We start from the raw sequence: 26,994 nt of genomic DNA on the forward strand, positions 1-26,994 counted from the left end.
CTCGTAATATTACGACGTTTTTCTCGTAAAGTTATGACTTTATTCTCATAATATTACAACTTTTTTTCTTTTAAAGTTATGACTTAATTCTCACATTACAACTTTTTTCTCGTAAAGTTATGAATTTATCCTCATAATATTACAACTTTTTTTCTTGTAAAGTTATGACTTAATTCTCACATTACAACTTTTTTCTCGTAAAGTTATGACTTTATTCTCGTAATATTACGACTTTATTCTGTAAATCTCAGATGTTTTTTCCCTCAATGTGACCCTAATACTCCGTAGTACATTTTGCACTTAGGCCCTCACTGCATTAGACTTATATACTATATACTTAGACGATAACCTGTGTTACCTTCATCACAACGCTCAAATGTTTTGCGGCTCCAGACAGATTTTTCTATTCTTATTTTGCCTAAAATGGCTCTTTTGATAGTAAAGGTTGCTGACCCCTGCTCTGGGGGTCTGCTCTGGGGGTCTGGTCTGGGGTCCTATCACAATCCCCTACACACCTGCCATTCACCAACCTGGAGGAGTCACCAGTACAGGCTCGGAAAAAGCCGAGTGGAGCCGAACGCAGACCGAACCTCCCTCCCGAGTCCTCCCGAGTCCTCCTCTCTCAGTCGTGGTGCAAGCAGCAGCCATGTTGCCGTGAGCTTGTTCCGGTATCAGGGCAGGATCGTGCGCATAGACTGATAGACAGACTGCAACCGGGCGCAGCTCCTCTACTCCTCTCTCTCGCTCTCTCTCTCTCCATGTCGCCCGTGACACGCAAAACCCCCCCAGTCTGCCGATAATGGATGTTACAACCTGATGATCGCTGCTTCAGTCTGCTGGTGGATAATAAATAGGAGTGTGTGTAGCGACAGGACGAGCTGGTGTATCTACCGCCACACTGCAGTGCAGCACTGAACGACGACCTTATTCACATCACGCAACACAAGGAAGAGCGCCGTGGTTTCCGTGGGTTGTGAGTTTAGTGGGCTGCTGGACGAGAAGCTAACTAGCTAGCTCTGCTCCCATAGAAAGAACCAGTGAATTAGCTACATGGGCTAATGTGAGCTCGCGCAACAGATTGATCCGCGTTTCTCTCCGGCCATGTGACCATTATTGTGTGGATAACCTCCTCTGGATACCTCGCTGGGGACATTTCGACTGGTTTAGTGTGAGCTGGGAAGGTCGACACCTCGCCGGGAATAACTTTGGCCTGAAAGTTTGAGGAGGTGGTTTCAGACCTGAGAGAAAGCTGCAAGAGAAGAGAGCAAAGCAGGCGTCGACACGACGTTATGAAGACCACACTGGAGAGCAACTCCATGTAGTCAGGGCGACCGTTGCTCAGCCGTTAGTTCCAGTTAGCTCCCAGGTTAGCATGCTAGTAGCCACCTAGCTGAACCTTCTACACAACCATTGCTCCAACTTTTCCTCCAGCTAGCCCGAGTAGCTAGCTGCTCGGTAGCTCGCTGCTCCACCACACCGACACTGACACATGCTCATTGGGAACTGAATGTTTTCACACCGAAGCTAAAAGAAGACATTTAACTTTGTTTTTTTCTACTTGGTTGACAGCCATGGGACGTGCGGTTGTTGCTAGCTAGTCTCCAGCTAGCTGGCTAACTGTGCTAGCCGCTGATGTGGGATTCAACTTGTTGATTCAAGGGCTGATCTATCTGTCTGTCGTGCTGCTAGCTGGCTAGCATCTGTTGGACATTTCCCCCTCTACCATCAGCTAGACAGATTTTAAATGCACAATAGACACTGAAGAATCGTGGTTTCACTGCTCCTAAAACCCTTTTTTTGGGCAACTTCCAGTCTTTTTTAAACATGTCAACAAGGACACCACTGGTGCAAGTCATTGAAAACTCAACCGGCCAGGTAAGACTCTTCAGATCATTTTCCACATTAATGTTATAGTTGATATTTCCCCCTAAATCTGCTTTAGTGTGGATGTCTTATCTGCTGTAGAGAGGGCCCCTGTGTGGCCCTCCACAGTCTCTGGTTGTCTCCAAGCTTTTTTTCCTCTGTCTCTGTTGTCTTTGCCTCACAGCAGTGATTCACCAGCTTGCCTACGCACTCACACTGGATTTCCCACTCTTTGCAGAAGAGAAGAATACATTTAGGTTTCTGTTTAGTCTGTGTGTCGGGGCATGTCCTCCTACTTGACTTTTCGGGACTTTGACATGTTGCAATACAGGCAACCCTGTCAGACTGCTCTGCATGAATGCTGTATAGTTGACAGTACAGAAGCCAAGCATCCACGAGTCAGCTCTGTATGCATTATTGATGATCCATTGTGTCAAAACAATCAAGTGGTGTTTGAGAAATTCAGTTTTTCTCTAAGAGAGGTGAAGTTTGATTTTTGTTGCAGGCTTGGTACATTATGTGTGTTTGTTTTTAATACACAATATTGATTTGCATCTTCCATTGTGCGAGTTTGGCCTTTAAAACCCCCTCCAGTGATAGTCTGTTGTATGAAGTTGTATTGTGTTTGTGCGGGAAAATGTTGACAGGGGAACCTTGAATATATCACAAACCTTGTTGTTGCAAAGAAGAAGTATTGGTGGCTGTGTGACAAAAAGAACAGGCATCAAAGTTTTTGGTGCCAATTCAATCTTGTAAGAAACAAGATGGATCGTTCATTGAACACTCCTGGTACAGATGTAGATTTAAATTGAGAGGTATTGTTAAATCTGGCTCCCAGATGTTAAGTTGGAATTGTCTTGGCGCTGTAGAGGTACAGGGGGTCATTGAAGGCACTCGCAAACAATATATCCTCTTTTGACCTAAATCCACTGACCCTTTGCCAGAGGCCCGAGGGCTTCGAAACACACGATACTATTCCTTCAATACACGTATCAAAATTGCAAAGGATTTTGAGAGCTGGAGATTCAGAAAGTAATTGTGCATGTTTCCATTCAGTTGAGTTGAGAAACACTCTGGTAGTCGCTTAAAAGTAGCTTAAAAGTTTCAAAGACAAAGAAACCTCTCGGCTGTGCTCTGTGAATCATTATTAGAAGGCCGGAATAAAGCCCATTGCTTCCGAGACAGCATCTGTCTTAATCATGTTGACAGTTTTATCTGCAGATGCATTGTAATTCAGAAAAAGCTGCACACACTCACATGAAAACCATTATAGTTTCCGATACAGACCGTGACATGCATTACTTGGACAGCTGTTGACAAGCATCATGTGATATAAAACCTCCTATGAGCGTGGGATGGAAACATTTGTGTGTATACATGTTGAAAGAGTAGCCAGTGGATGATGTCGTGTGTGTGTGTGTGTGTGTGTGTGTGTGTGTGTGTGTGTGTGTGTGTGTGTGTGTGTGTGTGTGTGTGTGTGTGTGTGTGTGTGTGTGTGTGTGTGTGTGTGTGTGTGTGTGTGTGTGTGTGTGTGTGTGTGTGTGTGTGTGTAGCTAAACCCATTTCTATATTTGTGTTGCTTGAGTATCTATAGGTATATGAATGTAGCTGCGGTGAGGATTTGGCATGATGGATTGTTTTAGCAGTTGGTCAGTAGCTTTGATGATTGTAGCAGCATAAATAGAGCAAGTGTACACAGATCAAAACATTAGGTTAAAACCTTTTGTTAGACATTTGTTAATAAATCTGACAGTGGCTATTAAAGATATAACATAATGAATAAGGGGAGCGTTACTATTAAATTGTACTTTTTTTCAATCTGCCCCAAGAGCTACACCCTCTGTCAAACAGTTTTCTACCTGAAGCATTAAAGGCCCAACCCAGGTGTGTAAACTGCAGCTGCACAGCCAACCAGACTGTAGATCTGCTCTTACCAGCCAATAAGGAAACATCTTGGCATTTGAGACTCAAAGGTTCAAAGATTTTGTCCGTCTTCACTTCTTGTACAAATAAAATGCTGACGGAAGTTGTCTGTTGATACCATGATCTCACTGCGTGTGTCGGTGTGTGTGTGTGTGTGTGTGTGTGTGTGTGTGTGTTGGCTTGTCTCACACTATGGATCACTGCTTCCATTACAGGAAAGCAGATTGACAGCTAGGTAGGTAGGTGGGTGTAGGCAAACAAACGCATATATGTTCTTACATGGCTACACCCTTACCTGGAACAGAGGTCAGAAACAATACAGTTGATTATACAAGTCTGTGGCAGCCTCAAACACACACACACACACACACACACACACACACACACACACACACACACGTGGGATTTTTAAGGTTGATCATGTCATAATTGAAGTTTGGTGTGTTTTAAACATATTGAAATAACACACACTTGTACAAACGCACAAATATTAAACATCAATATTGGCACACTATAGATATACTGCTGCTGTGATAACTTTTCATAGTTGTGGCTTGAAAGAGTAAAAAAAAAAAGTGAAAAAGAAACTGCAGTATCTTGGCGATTGATAACCCTCAAACTGAACTTCCTGGTATGCCCTGTTTGTGTGCCCTTTAGTGACGCGCCTGTACCAATACAGCCTCCTGTGTTTTTTTTGCTGTAGTGCTATTGTTGGTCTGAATACTCCTCCTACAGCACCTAGTGAGGATTTAGGGGTGTAAGAAAAAAGTTTTGGGGTCATGGCAATTCCTTAACTGGGTTTGTAGGCAAAGGGTCACGGGCGGATACTCCCACACAAACACAGTCTGTTTTAAAGCCCATGTATAGAAAGCCGTTGGTGTCGGGTCTCAAGATACAGGACAAAATGGCACCGGACATGAAGATGGTTTGAGTGTTGACATGACTGTCTCTGTCCCCGTCGGTATATTTTGATTTGATTAGTCAGTGTGTCGCTAGGTAAAAACAAATATTCTCTAAATATCCTCACTTTGTATGTGTAAAAAGACTGCTTGACTGGAATGAAAAAGCTGTTTTTGTGTGGTAAAAATCACTGACCAACACCGACTACCATCCTGTCACCATAAACAGTCGCTGGGCACAGATCATAAGAGAGCTGTCAAATGTAGTGAAGTGACTTGTGACATCTTTCTGACGGTGTGAAATGGCAAATATGTTGAGTGGCTTTGATCTGACATGTTGCCACACAAGGTTTGGTACTGGCTGTTAGTTTGAGGAACTTATTTGGATATGACATTTATCAGTGTGACACCAGTTCAACCTTGAATATCTGGAAGTTGTACACAACACGGTGATAAAGCAGGTTTATTACAGTTATGAAAGGGAAATGTATTTTATCGCAGGAACTATGTGATATTAGAATTGACGTAAATTGGTTCAAAATGGGGTCCTGCATTATTTGTGTTGCTAACATGTTTGAGCTCTTTGTCCACTTCCCCAGACATGATCAGTTGATTGTCTGATTTCCTGTTTTACAATGTTCCCTCTCTAGTCACAGAGCCACGTCTTCTGAAAAGACAGACTAATGCAGCCAGAAATACTGGTCTGCCTCTTCAATTGTTACTTCATCCTCCATGTCATTGTTTGGGTAGTTGCTCACTAGCCGAGCAAGCTGGATCCTCCCCACATGGAAGTGTGATGGATTTGAACCACTAATTTGTCCAAGCAATATTTCCTGGTTGTAGAAGTCATGTAGAGAAGACGATAAACTAACTAAACTTGATTACAATGTTTACTTTCCAAAAGGAAAAAATACAAGGAACAAGGAAATAAAGTACAAATTACAAGATGGCCCATATGACGGCATAAAAGGCCTGCCTTGCCTACCTGGTGTATACCAAACCTGAGTCCTTCAAAGTTTCCACAAAAACTTAGATAACAATAAGAAAGCCAGCTTTGGCCCTTTTTCTTGAGTTACCTTTCCACGATGGCTGAGTGTGCAGTCTTTTTTTAACCAAATTAATGACTGCTGTCATGTAATTCTGCCTATGAGTATAAACTTACTGTCACTGAACATTGGCCCGCTCGTACGCTACTTTATCAAGCAGGATAAGTGGGGATCGGATCCGTGGGATTCCCGTGGGACAGGAAGACTATTACGTTTTATTGTGGGGCTCGGTGCCAGATGGGGAATAAGGAGAATCATCTGACAGTCATTTCATACACGCAGCTGGCAGATGTTCAATGCTGAAGCCTATATATTTAAACACTTAAAAGTAAAAGTCAAACCTAAAGGTGCCCTGTAGAGTTAAACAAAAGTTATTACATTCAGGGTTTCTCACCAGAATTCATTGTGTGTATCTTACAGTTCTAACAAACGTGCTGTGTGTGATTTTCCTTCCCTTTTAGAATATTTGTAAAGCTGATTTTTAACTCGTGTATTGTTTACATCCATGTTTGCTCACTAGCAGTCTTCTACACTGCTTTTGTTGTCACATCACATTTAGCAGCGGAATAGTGACTGCAAAATGTGTATCATGCCAGTCGCATGCTCATTCAATGTGCGATGCATGTGTGTTGTTGTGCATGTGAACGTTTCAAACCACAAAAACTCTACATGGTACCTCATTCATTCATTCATTCAACCTCTATTTAAATCTCGAGGAATCATTGAGGGCATGCCCTCATTTACTATGATGTGATGTTGAGTGTACAATAAAACAAAAATAAATACACAGAACATAATTAACAAATTACAAGAAGCAATCAGGCAGATAACAATAGAACACTGTTAAAAACAGTTACATTCAAGAGCGGAGTAGTTTGTGATCATGGATTTAAAATCACCTGTAGGAACAAATGTGTTTAATTTTAATGTATTCTGTAAACTGTTGCAAGTTTTTGCAGCACAAACACCAAAAGCAGTTTCCCCAAATTTAGTGTTTGCACGCGGGACTTCAAGCTTTAGTCGATCACTTGAACAAGTCGAATAATGACTATATGACCAATTTAATAAGGACGTGATGTATGACTGCAAGATGTCATCAAGGGCTTTATAAATAAATAAAAAACAATTCAATCATGTCTTAGGGTTTTTTAAAGTTGAAACTCTACGCGAGAAACAATGGTTAATGCAGAATTGGCAACAAAAGAGCCACAGGATTAAGTGGGAAAGAAAGAGATGGAATGGGACCATGCAGAGAGAAGAAGTTGTGAAGAAATTGTGTGTGTGACAGCGGCTGTTCAATTGTTACCTTCCGCCTGCTTGATTGAAAAGTAGTGGGACTGGACTCTATCAATGTTTTTTTCCTGTATTTTCCCCATTTTTGGAATGCAGGATTCGATTGTTGGCCTGGAGAGATTTCAGTGGCTTAAGTCAAAATCATATGGTAAACATCTCGTCATTCCTCTGCCCTAGTTTCCAGTCTATTCCAGTTTGACCTCTGTAACCTGCACAATGACTGAAACGGTGACGGTTGCAGGTTCAAAATGCCGTCAAGCACCATAGCAACAAAAGACAAAGCAAACATAGTATTGGAAATATGAGTGTAACTAAGCACAGTTTGATGTATTTCACATGACACCTTGGGAGTGGGAAAGCCTGGTTGAGCTGGAAATTCAATATAGATGAGAGAGAAACACTGAGTGTGTGAGTGCATCGACACAGGTATGCTGGCGAAGATGTTCCAGTGTTCACCTTTTTTGCCAATCCTTATTCATGCTCCCTTTGGATGAGTCATCTTGTAAGCAATCTATAGCGCACACACATACACACATGCTGTTACGCCCAGGAAACCATAAATTATGCCTCTCTCCTTCCCAGACCAGTCACTAGGCAGATGAACAGAAAGACAAAGCTAGCCAGGGCCCTAGCAACAGAGAACCTGCTGCAAACACACACACTCGTACACACACACACAGTAGATCACACACTCTGTCACGTTCACATTTGTTCTTGCCGGTACAGACACACACACAGACACACACACACACACTAGCAGTCCTTCATTTTCCCATGCACACACAGACACATGCAGTTAGTTGTTAATTGGATCGGCATTACGGTTTGATTTAATTAGTTCTATTAGCCATTTATACCTGGAGTTCCGGTGGACACTTAAATATAGGACAGGCAGGTGCTGTCTAGGTGTTTAACCAACAATGCAGTGAACTTCAGTGCTTTGTGTGTGTGTGTGTTGGATTGTCTTAAGAGAGCAGGGTGAAACAGGCCTTTCCAGTTGAGCCGAGTGGTAGGTGTGGCAGTTAACTGTAGACCTGCGATTTCAAGGGCTTGACGTCATTCAGGTGAAGGAGTGTGGATTTCTCTCACTGCTTCAATTTAAATCTGTTTAGTCATCTGACGTCAGTCTGCCATGAATTCTTTGATTTCTTCCTGTGATAAAATGTGTGTGTTTTGATTTCTAGTAAAGGTTAAATGAATACCTAAGAGAAGTGGTTAAATTATCAAAGATTAGATGAAGTACAACCCAAGTTTCTTTTTTTAGATTGGGATCTTTTTATTATCATAGAGAGAGAAAAATAATAGTTTGCAAAAATAAAGATAAAACTACAGATCCGACTTTTTCAGTCCCGATAGCGATATGTGGGCTTTGGGTATCGGCTGATACAGAGCACCAATCCGATACCAGTGTTTAATTAATAAGCTATATACCTCACTGGGATCATTCTTTTATGTGTAAGGCAACATCAGGCTTGACTTAAACATTGCTTTCCTAACTTTGTAAAACAAAATGTGAAAAGTAAATACATAGATATAAATTTAGTGAATTGTTATTTATTATTAAAATAATAAATCCAGCAACTTAGTAAAAGATCTTCAAAATTAACAGGAATTACAATTTCAAGTGTCAATTTGACCGAATTGGTCAAAACAGTATATAATAGCAGTATATAATGTACATAGTATATAAACATGGAGCTGAATTGAATAGATCGGCCCCATTGTCACCGATATCCAGCTATTCGAGTCAGCATCAGCCCGATCCGGTATCGGTGCATCCCTAAAGCGTATTATCAAATATATGTTGGTCTAAAGTCAAAGTAGATTTTCAAGAAGTGCTATTAAGTTGGTGGGAAACATTCAGGCCTCCATTGTTTGTGCACTCAATGCTGCACCCAATAAGTAGTAATGCTGCTTATTATCCAAAACATATTTCCCAAGGCTCAGACACTGTGTGTCAGAGGTGTTTTGATGTGGTGTTACTTAACACTGCAGCCTGATTCACCTACTTAACAGTCTTTGAAACAAAACTAGTTTTAAATGCTTTTAGTAGCCCCAGCTGTTGAACAACTAGATTCTGTGGCTTTAATCTGAGACCTTTTACCACGCTTATCCTGCGGGATTAGCCGCGTCCATTGGAGGAAAGAAACTTTCTGATCTCTGCTGAGTCACACTGATTCAGAAATCCAGTGAAAACGGTACCATCGGGTTAGTTGGGGTTCAAATCACATAGTGTGGAACCTGTAATAAGCAAACCGTTGTGATCAGGCTAATAATTCCCTATCTCTGATTAATGGAGTGTACACCCAAAAGATATTACAGTCTTGCCACTTGAACCCAGTTGCTTAATTAAAAGTTGTCCTCAAAGACAAATTGGGCTTTGTAATCATATAAAACATCACGCCTAATTAATCTTAGCTTATAATGGTGGCACTCTTCCTGTGATTTAACTGTCTAACACATGTATTATACCATTTATTTACTCTCTAAACCACTATTCCAGGGCTTTCCTGTGAAATTGTTTAGCCGAGGTGATAAGCCACTTAGTTAGTAGATGACTGCTGAAACAATAGTCATACTCACACAGCCAGTATACTGTACAGCATTGACTGTACAATATAGCACCTATTTTTTTTCTCATTTTATTTTAAAAAGTTAGTGGCAGTGGTTTTGGTTTCAGACGAGGTGGTACAAAACCGCTATAAAACACTGTGGGAAACCCTCTACCCCATCTATCTATACATGTATTCATCAGCTTTTCAATCAGCCACCCTGTGAAAGCCACACAGGCCTGTTTACTCTGGCGGCTCGCACTCACTCACACACAGTTGCATAGCAGCAAGAACGAGGGCACGCAAGGAAGTGCTGCGCAGCGTGTCCCAACTGTGACTGCAACAGAGCAAACGGGAGCTCTGAATTGATTTGACACACACGCGCACAAGCACACAAATATACACATACCTTGGAGGTTAGGGTAATCCAGTTCAAGAAAACACACACAGACGACGCTACATTCACAGCAAACTGAGACTCGGCGTGACACCACCTTGCTAAAGTAAGGGGCCTCTCACGAATTTACCTAGCCTTATGTGTGTGTGTGTGGAGAGTTTGAATAGCTAGTATATATCAGATTTTGCCCAGCAGAGTTTCATAAGAGCAAAGGAGCACGCAAGCAAAACATTTATTAAATCATGATTGGAAACATTGTGCAGTTCACTAATATTAAATGATTTTTCAGTCTTGCACTGCAGTGAGGCTTAAGCCAGGAGACTTGAAAGCACACACGAGCACTACAACTGAAAAGCTGTTCAGTTTTGAGTCTGTAGTTACTGGTGGCAGACAAGCTGTAGTGTAATAGTTGGGGATAAACTGGGTCTAATAATGTAATAACGGGGTGCTCCAGGGATGACGTATTTTTGTAGGCCAACCAGGAAGTTAGCATCGCCCTGGGTTCCCTCGACAAAAAGCCAGTGGGATTTTCCATTGGGTTTTGGATTATTGCAGTAAATAAGCTCTGTGGCAAACAAACGTTTGTGATACTTGCACATTTTGTTCAGCAAGATAATCTCCACTACTGAACACCACTTCTATGATTTTTGAAGTGTGAATGCAATCAGCAGAAGTAAAAAGCTAACGTTAGGCTATAAACGAACTACACCAAGGAGGCATTAAAGAAGGACGAGTCTGCGTGATGACGTTTAGTAGTCTCATTAAGCCACTTGTTAGCAACCGCCTTCTTTAAGACACATTAAAGCTTCAAAATCCCAGGGTCGGGTATTTATTGATGTATTTTATGTCGTAGAACAAAACGTTAAAATCTCCATATTTCAGGCATCTAACTAAAAACCCATTGACTTCCAGACGAGAATTGCTAAATCTGTGTTTTAGGACTCATTCCTGTAGCAGTCTATGGGTTAGGTTTAACATTAAGTGTTGAAAAATCCTTAGCTGTGAAAATCCAGGTATGATGCAATCATGTTAATAAAGACCTTTACTAGCGTGAGTCACAGACTGCTTTTTTTTGCTGTTCTTCAGAGTTATAAATGGGTCCAATGACAGCCTCTGGCTTTTGAAACTCATCACTATAAGTGCATATAAAAGATGACACAATTTAAAAAAGGAACTTATAAGGTAAAAGTCTTTGATAGTGCAAGAAAATGATAAAACAACAACAACAACAACAAAATACATTACAGACCAAATGCCTTAAGGTTTTCAGTCCTATTTAAATACATTTTCACTTTGTTTGGCTAGAGTCTGGAAATTAGGTCCTGTATGACCTAAGGCAGCACATGTATTCAAAGTTTCCTTTTATACACTATATATGTGTGTGACCATAGTGTAAAAAGTGCTGCATTTGTTAATTTCCATCCTTTGTCAAACATATATATATATGCAAAACTCTATACACCCCGGTCCTGTTTACTTTCCATTATGAGTTGTATCAGAAGAACTGTCAAACAGGTGCAGTAACATTTCTCTCAGGCATTTGGCAGCTTTTTAACTTGTGTCCTTTTAATTTCTCTCATTAGAGTGGTTGTTTCACATGAGTCCTCCCAAAGTTATTGCCTTCTGGGGTTTTCCTTGTAATTAGCTACTAGTTCCAGTTAGTAGTTGCAGACGAAATTGGTGTTTATATGTGAGAGCTACTATATAGCAAGCAAAATGTGGCGATTAAGAAGAGAAAGGCTTAGAAGTTGTTTCTGTATTAGGATATACTGCACACTACATGCTCTCATTCAAGTTCAACAAACTGTCTTTGTCACATGATTTCTTTTCTGGAAACCCATCTTGGCATTAAAGAGGAGTATAAATAGAAGCATAAACATATGAATAGCATGGTAGGAAAAAAAAGAATGGCGGGAGGGAGGGAGCAAGAGAAAACGAAGGAAGGATGAAAGTGATACAAACCAACATCGAGATAGAGGGCAGGATTCAGCAAGCGACAAATCTCCATGGCAACACAGCCATCACGACCTAGAGTCGGGAGGTGTGTGTGTGAGTGTGTGTGTGTTTGTGTCCTCCCACCTACAAATTTCAGTATAATGCAGCAGCTTTTGTATGTGGTTGTGTTATGTATCCAATAAAGACCCTGTTTGTTCTGAGCATGTCTGTTCCACATATAGCGTTGGGTGGTAGAAAGAAAAATATCTTATTAAAATATTGGCTTAAGTTAAATTGAGTTTGAGGATTGAATATGAAAAAAAATGTTTAAATGGATCCAAGTATTTCTCTTTTGACTTTTTATTTTAGGGCAAAATTTAAGAAATCTCACATCAGCATTTGTCCTACATAGGGCCATCTGTGTTATACCGCCTCAGTTTGACCATGCCCAACACATAAATATAAATAATGAAATTTGCACCATTAAATTTTAAATCGATTCATAGAGCTACACCAAATAAAGCACTAGTGGAACAGCAGCGCTGCTGCCAACGAGTTTTATAGGTAGAAAAGTAAAGCTTAAGAAGTGTTCTTTTGAACCAGTATTACCACCCTTTCTGTCAAGTTGAGCCCATTTTGACAGGATTAATTCATAAACAAAATAAATCGAGGCAGGTGTAGTTAACGAGCATCATGCTCTCATTAACGGCACTCATCTTTCCAGCAAATAGCAGCAGGTGGTTCGTTATAGACGACACATTCCCCAGCTGATCACATGTCAAATGAGTTCTATAAAGGCAGCATACATGCCAGACAGTAAGTTTACATGTAGCTGACATTACAACAGCTCTTTTAATGAGCTCTGCGGTTGGCTGTCCTAACAATTAGGACTGTGTGTCAGACAATGGGCAGCCAAAACCCTCCACACTGCTATGTAAAAAAATCACCTTAAAACACAAGGTGTTTATCTGGAAGGGACTTTAATTATTGGAGGACCAATTAAACAACTATTTGAGGCTGTAAATGATGATATTACTGCTATATTGAAATGACCCAGCCTCCTGAAGAGAAATAACAGTTTTTTTGTTTTTTTTAAAGTTATTTTTTGGGGTCATTTTTACCGTCTTTTTATTGACAGTGGATAGAGTCTTGGAAAGGGGGAGAGAGAGAGAGTGGATGCGGAAAGGGCCACAGGCCGGATTCGAACCCGGGCCACCGCGGTCAGGACTGACGCCTGTTACATGGGCGCCCGCTCTACCGACTGAGCTAACCAGATGCCCATAACTGTTTTTTTTTAATTATTATATATTTTGATATTAACCATCATCTTTATTTGGCACAATTAAAGGTCTTTACACACTATGTCTGTATTTTTCATATGCGTTTTTTTCATCCGTCATCCGATATAAAACGTCAGGTCAATTCAATTTTATTTGTATAGCTCAAAATCACAAATTTGCCTCAGGGGACTTTCTGTACAGGATACGACACCCTCTGTCCTTCATGCACAGAAACCTTGGACTTGCACTGAGTCCGATGCATTTTTTATTATTCTATTTGTTGCGAAAACTGATAATACAAAACACAATTGTATTAATTACACGGGTGCACATGGATAGCAATAGTCCCAAACCGGGGCTAATGAATGAATGACATTAGCAAGAAGCTATCGTTTAGCTGCCTAGTTTTGCAACCACCCCCAATCCCAAGCTGTTCTCCATTACCTGCCACAATCTAGCTTTAAATTCTGCATCTCTGTATTCTTTTATTTCTTTATCGTAAAGTGCTTTGTGCTGGGAGACTACATGAATGTTTATCATGCCATTTTGGATGATGACGTTTGCACTAGGGATGGTTCATGATTTTTGATTTTTCGAATAGTCGTTAATTTATAAAAAAAATCAAATAGTTTATGCGACTATTCGTCCCGTCTTAAAAAATATATTTCCCTTGTATTAACCATTGCAGGCGCTGCCTGGTAGTAACGTTACTACCGGTAAAACGTCAAGGCCTATGGAAGGAGGCTGGGACACGGGCGGACATGGGTATAACACATGCGATTGGCTCAATTTCGGCGAGGGCATACCAGATTTTACTGAGCATTTGTTGTACCCCAAAGATATGACGCGTGACCCAGCCTCCTTCAATAGGCCTTGTAAAACGTGTGTGGCACGTTCAGTTCGGTTGTTTTCTGTCAGCGCAGGTGTGTGTCTGTTTGTGTGTGTGTGTGTGCGCAGGCGCGTGCAAGTGGCGCTGCGCTCCTCGTAGTTTCAGCAGGTAGATCAGTCGTTCCAGCAGCGGAGCATCGTCATTCAACCCGACAGAAACTAAATAAAACTCCCCAAAACCGTCATGGTTTGTCGAATAATAATCAAATAATTCCCAGTGATTTTCGAATCGTATTTTTGCTTTGAATGCACATCCCTAGTTTGCACGGATGGTGGCTCATAGTGGTCAAACAACCCTCTTTTGACGGATGCGAAAAAACACAGAAAATGGAACCTGTTCTGAAAAGTCGGTGTGTCAATGTGATTGACACTACGTGAGGTTGTTTTCATTTTTAAACGTGACAATTTGGGGCGAAAAATACGAACTTGGTGTGCAAAGGTCTTCACTTGTTAATCAATTGTCGCCAGCCCGCCCCTCCATCCCCACAGATGGCCCTCCTATCTTGGGGGAAAACATTGCACCTGCAGCGTGGTAAGACCTCTAGTTTAACCTCATAAATTGGTTTGCAGCCAAATTTAATTAAATTTGATATAGTTTTCCCCTAAGGTTATAATTGTCTGTCTCTGGCCATTACTTTATTTTTCAGTGTGAAATTCAGAGTGCCTGCTGTCTTCAGCGTTCGGTCGAGCCCTTCCTCCGAGTCTACGGAAGCAAACTTAAGTTGTCCGCGGACAGGAAGGGACGGAGTAATTAACTTGTAGTTAATCATTTGAAATGAGAGGGGGCAGTGTGATTACATTTAATTGTTAACAGCAGGTTGTGATGTGATTTAAAAAAAAACGATCTGCACAACAGCTTCTAATAGCTGCCAGTCAATATTTTGGTTGCCAATGTTGGCAGGAAAGCCGCCATATTTTAATTGTGTATAATTGGAGTAATAATGGGTCTCTGTGTAATTACACCCCATAGTTTAGGAATTAAAAGCACATAGAAAAAATTGTTTGACATATTAAACGCAGATTTATTTCTTTGTTTTTCTTCCCTCTGTTTCCCCCAATAACAAAGGAGCCTCAGCTTCTCTAACAGGGTGAAACAAACTAAACAAATGACGGACAAATGTGATTTTCAATTGTCACTGCAGAATAAGGTCATGTAAGGTGAGGCGGGGTGAAGAACAGGGGGAATAATGGTCTCTAAGGCTGATCAGATTATAGCTGATAATTGATCAACGTGATCTTGAGTCACAGTAAGCAGAGCTGAAGCATTTTGTTTTTTTACAATGTCGTAAATGGTGTTTAGTTGTTTCAGCTTAGCCTGGCTTGTCATGGTAATTTTCCAAAGTGTGTGTGTGTTTTTTAAGCTCCTCTCTCCTATTATTTCCCCTACTTTGCCTCCTTACAGTTGATGACATTTTTGCCTATGTTTTCCTATCCTGATAGTACTGTGCTGAACACACTTCATGTGCGACTCTCCTTTAGGGTCACTTTCTGGACCGTACTGTATAAAATTCCGTCTGGTTGTATCTGAGTGGCTTCCTCCCAGAACTCAGATTAGTAAAGGTCAGTGATAATGAGGCTAGAGTCAAAACACAACCAACACTGGCTTGGATTAACATTACTGTTTGTGTGTATGTATGTATGTATGTGTGTGTGTGTGTGTGTGTGTGTGTGGGGGGGGTCATGTGCACATGCTTGTGTTTGCAGTGGGCAGTAAATGACTCTCAGATGCAAGCATCTTGTCAGTGAGTTTTCAGTGTGTGTGTGTGTGTGTGTGTGTGTGTGTGTGTTGTTAATTTCTACCTGGCAGCTGATTTATGTGTTGGCCAGGAACGTTTTGTAAATTATAACCTTTATTGTTATGGCATTTGATGACTATATTATTAAACATGTAACCAGTTCTACAGGATCTCCTGGACAGATTTATTTAATTTAGTAGTCGATACCAATACCAGTGAAACTCCACGATTGTCGATACCAATTCCATACCGTGGTAAAAAACCACAGTAAAACAATATATCCCATGCACTTCAATCAATATACACTCCTTTACTACTGTTTGTATATATATTAAACAGTCATAATTCCCTCTCTATTATCTATTCTATATTGTTGTGAAAACATCTCCTTCAAACAACTGGGTTTATTCAAGTTTCTCACCAAAAATTACTTTTTACAAGATTGCATTTGAACACATCATGATAACTTTAGAATTTACCACACAACACATTTAGAGAGCCTGAATGCATCATAATATAAATCAGTAGCACCTCCCCTGTTGAAATGGGCAGGATGAGAGCTAGTTAACTTTTAATTTCAACACAGATTTGTTGTTCACAGGGGGAAAAAATGTGATGCTTCCGTTTGGCGCGTTGACAGTGAGTTTACTGCATCTCAGACACATTTTCTATCAACCCCGGGATGGCGTTAGTCTCATTCCCTGACAGTAGAAAAATGAGTACCGTTACGTTTTCAGAATTTTGGCATCGACTTTGTACCGAAGTATTGGTTCTTGTGACATCCCTGATTGACAAAGGAGCTTAAACATTAAATCAAACAAACAGGTATACACAGGTTTAGAAGTGAGGTGCCACTGCAGTAGTAGCGTCTACTTCCGCCTACAGCCTGGATTCATCTATAGAGTACACATGCTGGCCAGCCAAACTTCTTCAACTTTTTTGCACAGCTTTGCTTTCTGCCCTCATTTCAGTGTCACCTGAAGGGGTCAACAATGTCATGTTATTGGTTACATGTATGTATCTTTGGGCCGTGTGTTTCCAATTTACAACCTCTCCTCCTTCCCCAAGAGGTCCCTTCATCTGGCGTGAATATCATTAACAAACCCTGAGTTTCAGTGAGTATACGCTAAGCTCAGTATTCAACTGAACTTTGACAGCCTCGCTGAATATGTCGAATTAGATTAGTTACACTGGAATCTTAAGTTAGTAAACTCTTTGCTAAACTGTGCAGTTTCAAGTTGGTATTCATGAGTCACACACAGCATCAGAGAGTAATGTGTGAACAAAACAATGATGTCACTTATTGTCCTCCAACACATCTATAATTATAACTATGGGGAGAGAGGAGAGGTGGATATGTGCATGTGTGTGTGTGTGCGTGTGTTGGGGGAGGGGGGTTTAGCCTAGCCTGCAGCTGCCCAAAAATGAAGGAAGAATCAGAAGACAAAAATAGTCGGACATGAAAGAGGATAGGAGAGGAGGAAGACTAAAGAGTTGAAGACTGTGGAAGACGGGAAGAACTCAGAGGAAACACGCTTGAATCTCAACGTGCTGTAATTTGTACAATGGTCCCAATATAATATCAGTAAACTACTAAAGTAGAAGTTCAGCCTGCTGACTACTGGGTGGATGATCCACTTAAGCAGGAGTTAGACTGAAAGTTTGTCTCCGTCTACTGACCTTCATGTTAGTTGTAGTACAGTTACACCAAGGTTGTACTTGTTGAGCTGGTTAAGTTTAGTTTCTCTGAAACAAGAGAAATGTCTGAGATACTATTTCTTCTTTATGTTTTATAAAAAAGGGATGTAATAATGACATTTGAACTTGTAGAGCATAATCCAACTTTCAGTTGTCTCTAAACAGTCATAAAGCTATACCTCTCTGGTGTTTTGTTGCACTTTGTGTTTTACTTATGGGTATACATTTATGTAAAAGCCCCCTATTATGTTTTTTAAGATGTTGTCCTTTTTTAAAAAAAATGCACTTTTTTTTTAGTTGTGATGTGTTTTATTTAGTTTCTAAAAAGTCACACTGTTGTGGAAAGTCCCAGTTGGCAGTTCACTGGTCATGCATTTGTTGAGGAGGATGTTTTGATTAGGTGATTCATTACACCTCTGTGGTTGGACTGTTTTGTTGTCAGAGTGATGGACACCTAGAAAAGTCCTTTGGATGGTTGTTGTGTCTTCAAACATTATCAGGTTATCTCTCTGGCTCAAAAGCAAAGTATACATCTCAAGTTGTGTCTTATCATGCCATAGGCAGATTTTTGTTCAATTCGAGTGTTTCAGTGAGAGTGAGAGTGAGCCAGCATGCACGATACCAGAAACCCGAAATTCAAAGCAGCTAAATGGAGTGCTTTAGATTTTAAAAGCTTTACATTAATCTCGTCTTAGTCAGCATTGCCATTGACATCTTTGCCTGTTGGTCTGCACTCTCGAAACCAGTGTACTCTGGTTTTATTTATATATAAGGAAAGTTTAACTTTAACATTTGTGTAAACTTTTTTATTTGCATATCTTCTCACACACCTTTTCAATTGCATCAACACAGGATGCCTTATTACTTGCTGGAAGCCTTTGGGAAATACAAATGGTTTGTTGAAGGTAGTGTTGCACGGTAAACCGATACTAGAAAGGTTTTGCAATACCCTGCCTTTAAAACGATACTAAACCCTATTTTATTAGCACTGGTGCTTTGAATGAGAGTGTTTTAATAAAAGCCGTATTTATGAGTTGTGGATGTGCGACAGCAGGGCAGTGTCTGCTGGCATACATATTTTTCTCTCACATGCACGCTGCAAATACTCCGCAAGTGTTCTCGCCGACCGTCCACGGCTTGTCGACAAAGCAGACGCACGTAGCGAAATATGGCATTAAAGTGTTGCAGCCGTGGGTTTTGAGTTGCACCTATACTTATGAAGTTAATAGAATAATAACACGGAGGCTCCGTAGTCTGAACCAAGATGGCAAACTCTTTACTCATAGAAATAGATAGGACAGACATTCCCTTTCAAATCACCATAGCTGAATGGTCAGAGCGGTGTGCCGTTGCAAAGAACTGTGACCATTGTAGTAGGCTACTCATTCTATTTCTATGATCAATACACAATGTTGAGCGTCATTTTCTTTTGAAATAGTGAAATGATCAGGGCAAAAAGGTCCATGTCTGTTCTACTCTCATCCTATGTCTACATCTTGACTGTTCCCACCCCTTCTCACCTTTCACAATAAAAGCCCTAGACATATACACTGCTTACCAGAGGGAATTTAAATTCACTCAGAGCATTTTGCTAAGAGGCAACTCAACCAAATAGCTGACAGCACTGTTGCAAAGACCTTAACCTTTCATAAGCAGCAATGTGACAATGTGAAGGTGGAGAGATGTGAATGTGTAAACAGTTGATCTTAATTCAGAGTTTTTGGTTTGATATTAAATTATGTGAACACACTGTGGTACAATAAATCACTCCTGTTGTAATGGCTTTTCTTCACACCCTCCTTGACATTTATCTTCCATGTTCTGTCATCTATTATTTCATTAGTTTTCCAAATGTTTTAGGTTTTTGCCGTGGTATCTTTTCAGTATCGGTACCGAGATATTTAGGCAGGTATCGTATCATAATTTCGGTATCGTGACGACACTAGTGGAGGGCAAATTGTGACCTCCAGGCGCTATTTTGGACAGCAGTACTCAGTGAGATCAATTTGAAGCTGAGCGAGTGACAGAGGGAGTTAGATCACACAGACATCTGTGAGGACTGATCTAGAAATCAGCTTTGTGAGGTCAGATTTTGGGTCTCATTGTCTTGAATAATGTCCGCATATGACATATTGTCTCTCTCTCTGTCCCCCTCTCCCACATGATCCAAAAATAAAAATAATTTGCTTCCCCCTCACACAAGGCCACATAAGGACCTTCCCCTGTCCTCCGGGTTTAACGCAACTGTCATTTGTTTTTAATCCCAGTTCCCCCGCTTGTGTTAAAGCTTAATCTGGCCTATTACACTTTGTTCAGGTCTGCACTGTCAGCATGAGGATGTGGGGGTGGTGGTTGGGACGCAGACATTAGATCATACCATCTGGAGCAAGAAACACACAAACACAATGAAGTAATCATGGTTATCCTCGTTTCCCATGGCCCGAGATATGGTAACGGAGGGAGGAAGATGTTGATAAAAATGCGGTCTGTCAGTAATTTGGGACGCAGTGCGAGTCTCTAATTTGTTCGAGCTAGAGAGAGATAATTAGGTGAATAAAATGACTTGTCGAGAACAAGAGAAAGAGAGGATGTGTGCGAGCCTCTTCACTCCGCACCAACAGTGTGAATTTCACTGGACCGCCTCTCTCATTGGTGTCAAATCTCCGAGAGGTGTGTGTGATTTATGCCGCCGTGTGCACGTCCGTGTACCACCGCACCAGTGTGTATTCTTGTGTCCGCGCGCTGGTGTTTGTGTCGCAGCCCGTGTGTGTGTGTGTGTTTGCGCCTCGTCACCCTGGAGCCAGTCGTCCTCTCCTCTGACCCTGATCCCCGTCACCTGTCCGCTCAGATCACACGCACACACATAGACACACACACACACACACACAATTGCCGTGACCCTTTCCTGGAGTTGAAACCCAATCGCAGTTGCCAACCATGCAAAACTTGCCAGCACAGCAAGGTTTTGTTTTCTTTTTGTGGGTGTGTGTGTGACTCGAAAGACCTACTGTCTACTGTAAGAGGAACTGAAGCAATTTTACTCCATACTACCATATAAAGAGACTATTAAAATAACTTCTGGCCTTGTGGGTTCAAATTAAAGTCACACAGATACAGTCAGTGAACCAGGAGTAAAATATCTGGATTCATCTGAAGCCCAATATGAATATACTGTATATATAAATGATGAATATTGTGTGTGGGCCATGACCGACTGCAGTGTGAAACATTAACCATAGTAAAACAGTGACAGTAGGAAAATCAAGGCTAAGCTTAGGCCAGTGTCCCAGCACCTTTACTCTGACTCTACAGAAGAGAACCTGTGTTATCACACTTTGCATAGTTTCAGTTTTGGGGCAGTAGCTCTTACTGACATGTGCTCATACACAAATATTAAGTTATGTTATGTTATGCTGCAGCAAAGGAAAATTGTTACTAGAAAATGTTAGAAATAACAGAACAAATACTATCCATCATCATAAGAGGTAGTCCGAGTTTTAACTACCAGACAGCAAATTACAGTTTTTCATGCAACTTAGTGCTGAACGATAGATTGCATTTTCATCGTCATCGCGCTATGAACATGCGCGATAAACACATCGCAAAAGACTGCCTGAAACGTGACGACTAAGAAAATTAATTTTATTTAGGGATGCTTACCAAAACCCGGTATTAAACAACCCGCGAGGCTAAAGACCGTAACATTAGTATCCATTATCACACTGTTTCCAGAGTTTATATGGTGACTTTGCTGTTGTAAACATTACTGTTGCTGCTCTAGAAACAACATTTAGCCTAGATATATTTAAAATATTCAATTCTAATCCGGTTCTGAATTTAAAGACAACCAGGCTGACAAAAGTATAGCTAATATGAACACTTCAATATTCGTTTATTTATCGCGAGTCATATCGTCATCGCAATATTGAGCAATGATATCGCACAAGTTCCAACAACAGCTCTAGATTGGGTTTAATAGCTTTATCTTTTCTCATTAAGTTTGTTGAGTGATAAAGATTCTTTATAAAGTCCAACCCATGTGTTTTATTTAGCTGTTGAAGTCCCTCCAGAAGCTTTGGAAGCTCCGATCTGTATTGGCTGTCTATTCCCAGTCTCCATCTTAATCTTGCTACCAGAGTATAATGGGCGGCTGTCAGGAAGTAGAGTGAGTAATTGGAAGGTCGGTGGTTCGATCCCTGGCTCCTCCAGTCCGCATGTCGAAGTGTCCTTGGGCAAGATACTGTACCCCAAATTGCTCCCGGAGGCTGTGCTATCAGTGTGTGAATAAGCATCTAGATTATCTCCTGATGAGCAGTTTGGCATCTTGTATGGCAGCCTCTGCCATCAGTGTGTGTGTGTGAATGGGTGAATGTTGATATGTAGTGTAAAGCTCTTTGAGTGGTTGAGAAAGGCGCTCTATTAATGCAAGTCCATTTACCAAAGCCTTCCTGAATACAGTAGACTTGGACACTTCACTTATTCATTAATAATTCATTTAGACTTCATAGTTTTTGCAGCGGTGAGTTGTTCTGTTGTGATTGTTCTATATCGGGTATAAGTGCATTTTAAACCCACATAAATGTGTCAGAAAGTGTTGTTTGTAAGGAAGTCATATCATCATATCATAGTTAGGACAGATCCGCACGTGAATGCTTTAAAGATTCATTGCCACATCATTTGATGATAAAACCAGAATTTGTATGAGATAGTGTCTGTTACTGTGAAAGCATTGCTGTCTCTCTAAGAGGCAGCCGTGTTGATGAGGTTACCCAACCTTATTTTCTTTTGAAGCATATTATTAATGTGTGTTTTGTTAGTTGAATGAAACTCCACCGTTCTAAGAGATCAATGTCTCTCAACTCCAGAAATCTAGAAACGGGGCCAGTCAGTGACACCAAACATGAGATGGACATTAAATCAAAGGCTGTGTATCTACGGGGCATTTAAAGTATTCAGGGCAGCTGATGTAAAACTTTTCCTTCGTTCTTTGCTCACTCGGTCACTTTCTATCACTTTCTGCCTACGAGTCATCATGTCCTCCCATGCTTACATGTTGCCTCCTCTCTTTTCAGGAGACCAAGTCGTCTGGTCGCTCCAGCATGCCGCGATGTCGGAACTCCGTTGCCACGACCACATCAGATGACCAGCCGCACATTGGTAACTATCGGTTGCTAAAAACCATCGGCAAAGGCAACTTCGCCAAGGTCAAACTGGCACGACACGTCCTCACCGGAAAAGAGGTAGGCATGCATACACACACACACACACATACACACACATACACACGCTAGATAGATTTAATCTACCCTTTGGTTCCACTTACGGAGTCGCCCTGACTTTCTGAACTTTTTATTTTTAGACACTTTAAGTCACATTCTGGAGAAATGCTTTACCATTCACTCTTTATTTAACTAGGAACTGGCTTGTTCGATGCAAATGCCAGCAATGCTAAGAAAGCCTATTTAAGAAGAAGAAATATAGAAGCCTCTGTGTAGAAAAGTAAGTAAATCCAACACCAAACTGACTGTTCAACTTAAAACGTGAAAATGCCAGGAGAAAATGGTTAGCAGGTAAGGAAACCTGAGCACCTAGTTGACTCCAAATCTTTTAGCCGGTGTCTATTTTATCACCACAAACTATTTTGAGTAGAACAGAAGCATCAGATGTTTTTAATTAGCCGAGATGGTAAAAAGTAGAAAAACACTATAAATGTTTAGACTAAACGTTAATCTTCCTTCCTGGTTGCTGAGGGTAGGGGAGGGCTCACGCTGTGATACACAGTAGGTCGGGTCTGATCCTGGGCTCGCACGGCTTTGGAGACGGTACATCTGCTGCCAGAGATTAGATCGCCATTGTCAGCTTGAATGGAGAAGCCTAAATGTCTCTGGCTTACTGTGAATTCCAGATGTGATGTAACGCGGTGGTCTGTCCCTTTAAGGGAAAAGCTGTGTCTGCAGTGAGCCCATGCTGGGGTCTGTCTGAGGCCCAGTCAAGTACACTCTTGGTCTGTGTGTGTTTGTGTGAGAGCGAGAGAGAGAGAGAGAGGGGTGGGCGGGCTCTGTCAATGTGTGACAGCTCTGTGCCTGACACCCTGATAACACTCCATGTGACTCGCTGGCACACACACACACACACACACACACACACACACACACGCACACAAAGACAGAAAACAGAAAACAAGGGAGAGTCAGAGGGCATGAAAGAGTCAGACAGACAAGCACAACCAGAAAGAGGAGTGGAAGAAAGGAGTTAGTTGACAGTGAAAGACGGATATGGGTGAAAGAAGTAGACCTCCCTTTTCTGTGTCCTTGTTAAGACATAATTCTCTGTTTCCCTCGCCTTTCTCTTCGTGTCCTCTTTTCTCTTGTTCCATTTCATCCCCTTTTTTCTCTACATCTCTCACTTTGAATCCCTCCCCCATCTGTCTCTCTATTTTTAATTTTCTCTCCTTATTTCTCTCTCCTTTTCTGTGCTCTCTCTCTCTCTCTCTCTCTCTCTCTCTCTCTCTCTCTCTCTCTCTCTCTCTCTCTCTCTCTCTCTCTCGCTCTCGCTCTCCATCTCCCTTGTTGGTGTCCTCTGTTGGATTATGAACTATAGACCTCATTATGGCCTGAGTATAAACCATGCTTCCGCTTTGTGTGTGTGTGTGTCCCTGTCTGTATACTGTCCTATTATGCAACTGCCGCCCCGCTGTGATTGTGTGTTTATCACTTAATTCTGTGAGATTGTATCGTTCTGTGTGTGTGTGGCGTGTCCAAAAAGACAGCAGTGTGTATGTGTGTTGTGGTCACAGGCTGTGACTGTGCACGTTTTGTGTGAGCGAGATGCGTCAAACCCACAGCAGCACGTGTAATTAATGAATAAGAAGTGTACTAATAATCCATGTTGTTTTGCTTCTAGGTGGCTGTAAAGATCATTGATAAGACACAGCTCAACTCCTCCAGTTTGCAGAAGGTGGGTCTCTTTCTCTCACACACACACACACACACACACACACACACACACACACACACACGCATACGGGCACAAAACCTCAGTCCTTCCTATCCCTTTTCTCAGAAGTCATTCTAAAGTCACTCTTCCTGCCCCACGTGTCTCTCTCTTTTGCTCTTTCTCTCTATAGCGCTCTCTCTGTCCGACTCTCTCTCTCTCTCTCTCTCTCTCTCTCTCTCTCTTTCTGTCTTTCTGAAGTGGTCTAGTTTTCAGAGAGAGTTTTAATTACAGGAAACAAGCTGCAATTACTTCTTTTGATCGTGGCAGGGTGGGGTCTGTCCACTTACACGCACACTCTCTAACCATGTATGCTTACACACACACACACACACACACACACACACACACACACACACACACACACACCAAACATGCGTCTGCAGACATAAGGCATAGAATACACACTTTGCAGACACACAGAGCACATGACAAGAAAAAATGTTAAGACATGACAAACACACTGACAGGACCAACACATAAATCTAGTGATAAATGCTAACGCTCACACACGCTCACATCGAATGTTAAGACGCATGTAAACATGTTTTTTTGCACGAGTCGTGCAAATGCGTCTTGCCACAACTTCTAATGCGAATAATTCACGATCTTTGAAACACCTACGAAAAGATAAACCTTCTTTTTTCTACACAGAAATAACACCACAACATTCAGAAATGCAATACTTGAACCATACATGATTAAAGCACATTATATCAACATCAAATGTCAAGTTCATTTCTTAAAATCTCTATTTATTTATTACAAAAGACTAACGAATGAATTAATTCCTTGTAGGTCGGGCGGGGCGGGGGTCCGAATGGCGGGGCAGGCTCTTTGGAAAAAGTGGGTTGCATTACTTTAAAGAACAGCAGATGTTTTTGAATGGAAAGAATATTCGTAACGGAGGAAATATTACACACTGAGCTGTTACTGTAAGAGTGTTGCATTTTGGGTTGTTTGTGACTTCAATATTTCCAGGCTAGCTTCTAACCAAATCACGTATATAGCCAAGAAGTGAAAGCCAATTACTCAGCGCCCAGCAGCGGAGCTATGCCTCCGCCATTTTGGACTGTCCGACTACCAGACGCCAGTAAAACGTCTGCCTAAAAAGTACCATACAAAAGGAAAAACTAAATAATTTCATTCTATTGTTATATTCTACGAAAATGGTCTCTGCTGAACAATAAAATATTCTAAATATAATAAGCGTTTTCAGTCCAAAATGGCGGCAACGGCTGTTGTCAAAAAAACACTAGAGTTTCATCTCTTTGCTTCTATACTCTTTGTTTTAACTGTCTGCATACAGTGTGTCTCCCGGATAATTTGCCAGTAAGCCTAGTTTGACCCTAGGGTTGGGCGATAAGCCGTTTTCCAACCGGCCATCGTGCAACAACTGCCGATTGCCGATCTGGTTTGGTCGAAATAAGTTAGATGTGAAAAATACACCGGCTCTACACGCCGTTCTTCCCCGCTGCATCTATTTCTGCTCTCGTTCTTCGGAGGCAGACTATTAAATTAGCAAAATAAAATGAAAAAACATCGGCCAAAAAATCACCCAAAAATAAACCAACCGGCTCTGTACTCAGCCAATCGCTGATAGCTGATATATTCATCCAATCCCCCAACCTTAGTTTGACCTTATCTGCTGAGTTAGAGGAACTAATTTTGTAATGAGTAAAAAGCGTCTCTTCACAGAGCACTGAGTCAGACTTGGTTGAATTAGTGCTTTGACTCATGTCAGAGTTTACAGGCTGCTGAGGGCATTAATGGTTTAACTCTATTGTGCCAGACCTTTGACTGGTATTGAAAGGGATGTATTTGTTTTCCTACTTCCTTCTAGTAATTTGACTCTCATGCTCATAAACAGGAAGTGAAAGTTTTCAGTGTCATCTTTCCCCACAAACAAATACTGACTCTAGAGTCTTTGCAATAACACAAATAGGATTTTGTCCGATGGACACATACATGCAAAATCAAGTGATGAGTAATTTGCACACGAATGTGTCGAATATAAATGTAACTCACAACAACACACACATTCACACTGACAAGCAATACCAACCTAAATCTGATAGCGTATTTGACACAGTACTCTGCTTGGTTTGTTTCTCGCAGCTCTTCCGGGAAGTGAGGATCATGAAGATGTTGAATCACCCCAACATAGGTGAGTCACACGGAAACGTGACTTTCCACTCTGTCGTCACTCACTCAGCACCAAGACTTGATTGGTGTTTCAAGGTCATGTATTCAAGCCAAATCATAATAATACTTCTGTTTCTCTCTCTTATCTCTGTATTTTTGCTTTCACTTCTACTGCCCTCCTGGCCTTTTCTTTTCTGCCCCATGTCCCTTCACTTTACTTTTCCCTCCCCCTCCGACCCGCTGTCTTTTCCTTTCTCTCCCCACCTCCAGTCAAGCTCTTTGAGGTGATAGAGACAGAGAAGACTTTGTACCTGGTAATGGAGTACGCTAGTGGAGGTAAGTGCGT

The 26,994-nt window shown here is 41.3% G+C and overlaps 1 protein-coding gene across 10 annotated transcripts in view; it reads left to right on the top strand.

Annotated features, from left to right (window-relative positions):
- The first annotated feature begins 644 nt into the window (after positions 1-644).
- The window catches only part of mark2b (MAP/microtubule affinity-regulating kinase 2b), a 58,464-nt gene continuing 32,114 nt past the window's right edge, over positions 645-26,994 (top strand). For 5 of the 10 annotated variants that reach the window (XM_074624402.1, XM_074624406.1, XM_074624403.1 and 2 more), the window contains exons 1-6: positions 646-1,875; positions 22,583-22,750; positions 24,414-24,467; positions 25,302-25,349; positions 26,622-26,670; positions 26,919-26,984. In XM_074624402.1, coding sequence (XP_074480503.1) covers positions 1,825-1,875; positions 22,583-22,750; positions 24,414-24,467; positions 25,302-25,349; positions 26,622-26,670; positions 26,919-26,984 — 436 coding nt within the window. In that variant the 5' untranslated portion in view covers positions 646-1,824. Of the gene's footprint in view, positions 1,876-22,582; positions 22,751-24,413; positions 24,468-25,301; positions 25,350-26,621; positions 26,671-26,918; positions 26,985-26,994 lie in introns of all 10 variants that reach the window. The other 5 variants (XM_074624401.1, XM_074624405.1, XM_074624409.1 and 2 more) reach the window with 4 other exon arrangements.

The sequence above is a fragment of the Sebastes fasciatus genome, chromosome 22 (assembly GCF_043250625.1).
Source record: "Sebastes fasciatus isolate fSebFas1 chromosome 22, fSebFas1.pri, whole genome shotgun sequence".
Classification (NCBI taxonomy): Eukaryota; Metazoa; Chordata; class Actinopteri; order Perciformes; family Sebastidae; genus Sebastes; species Sebastes fasciatus.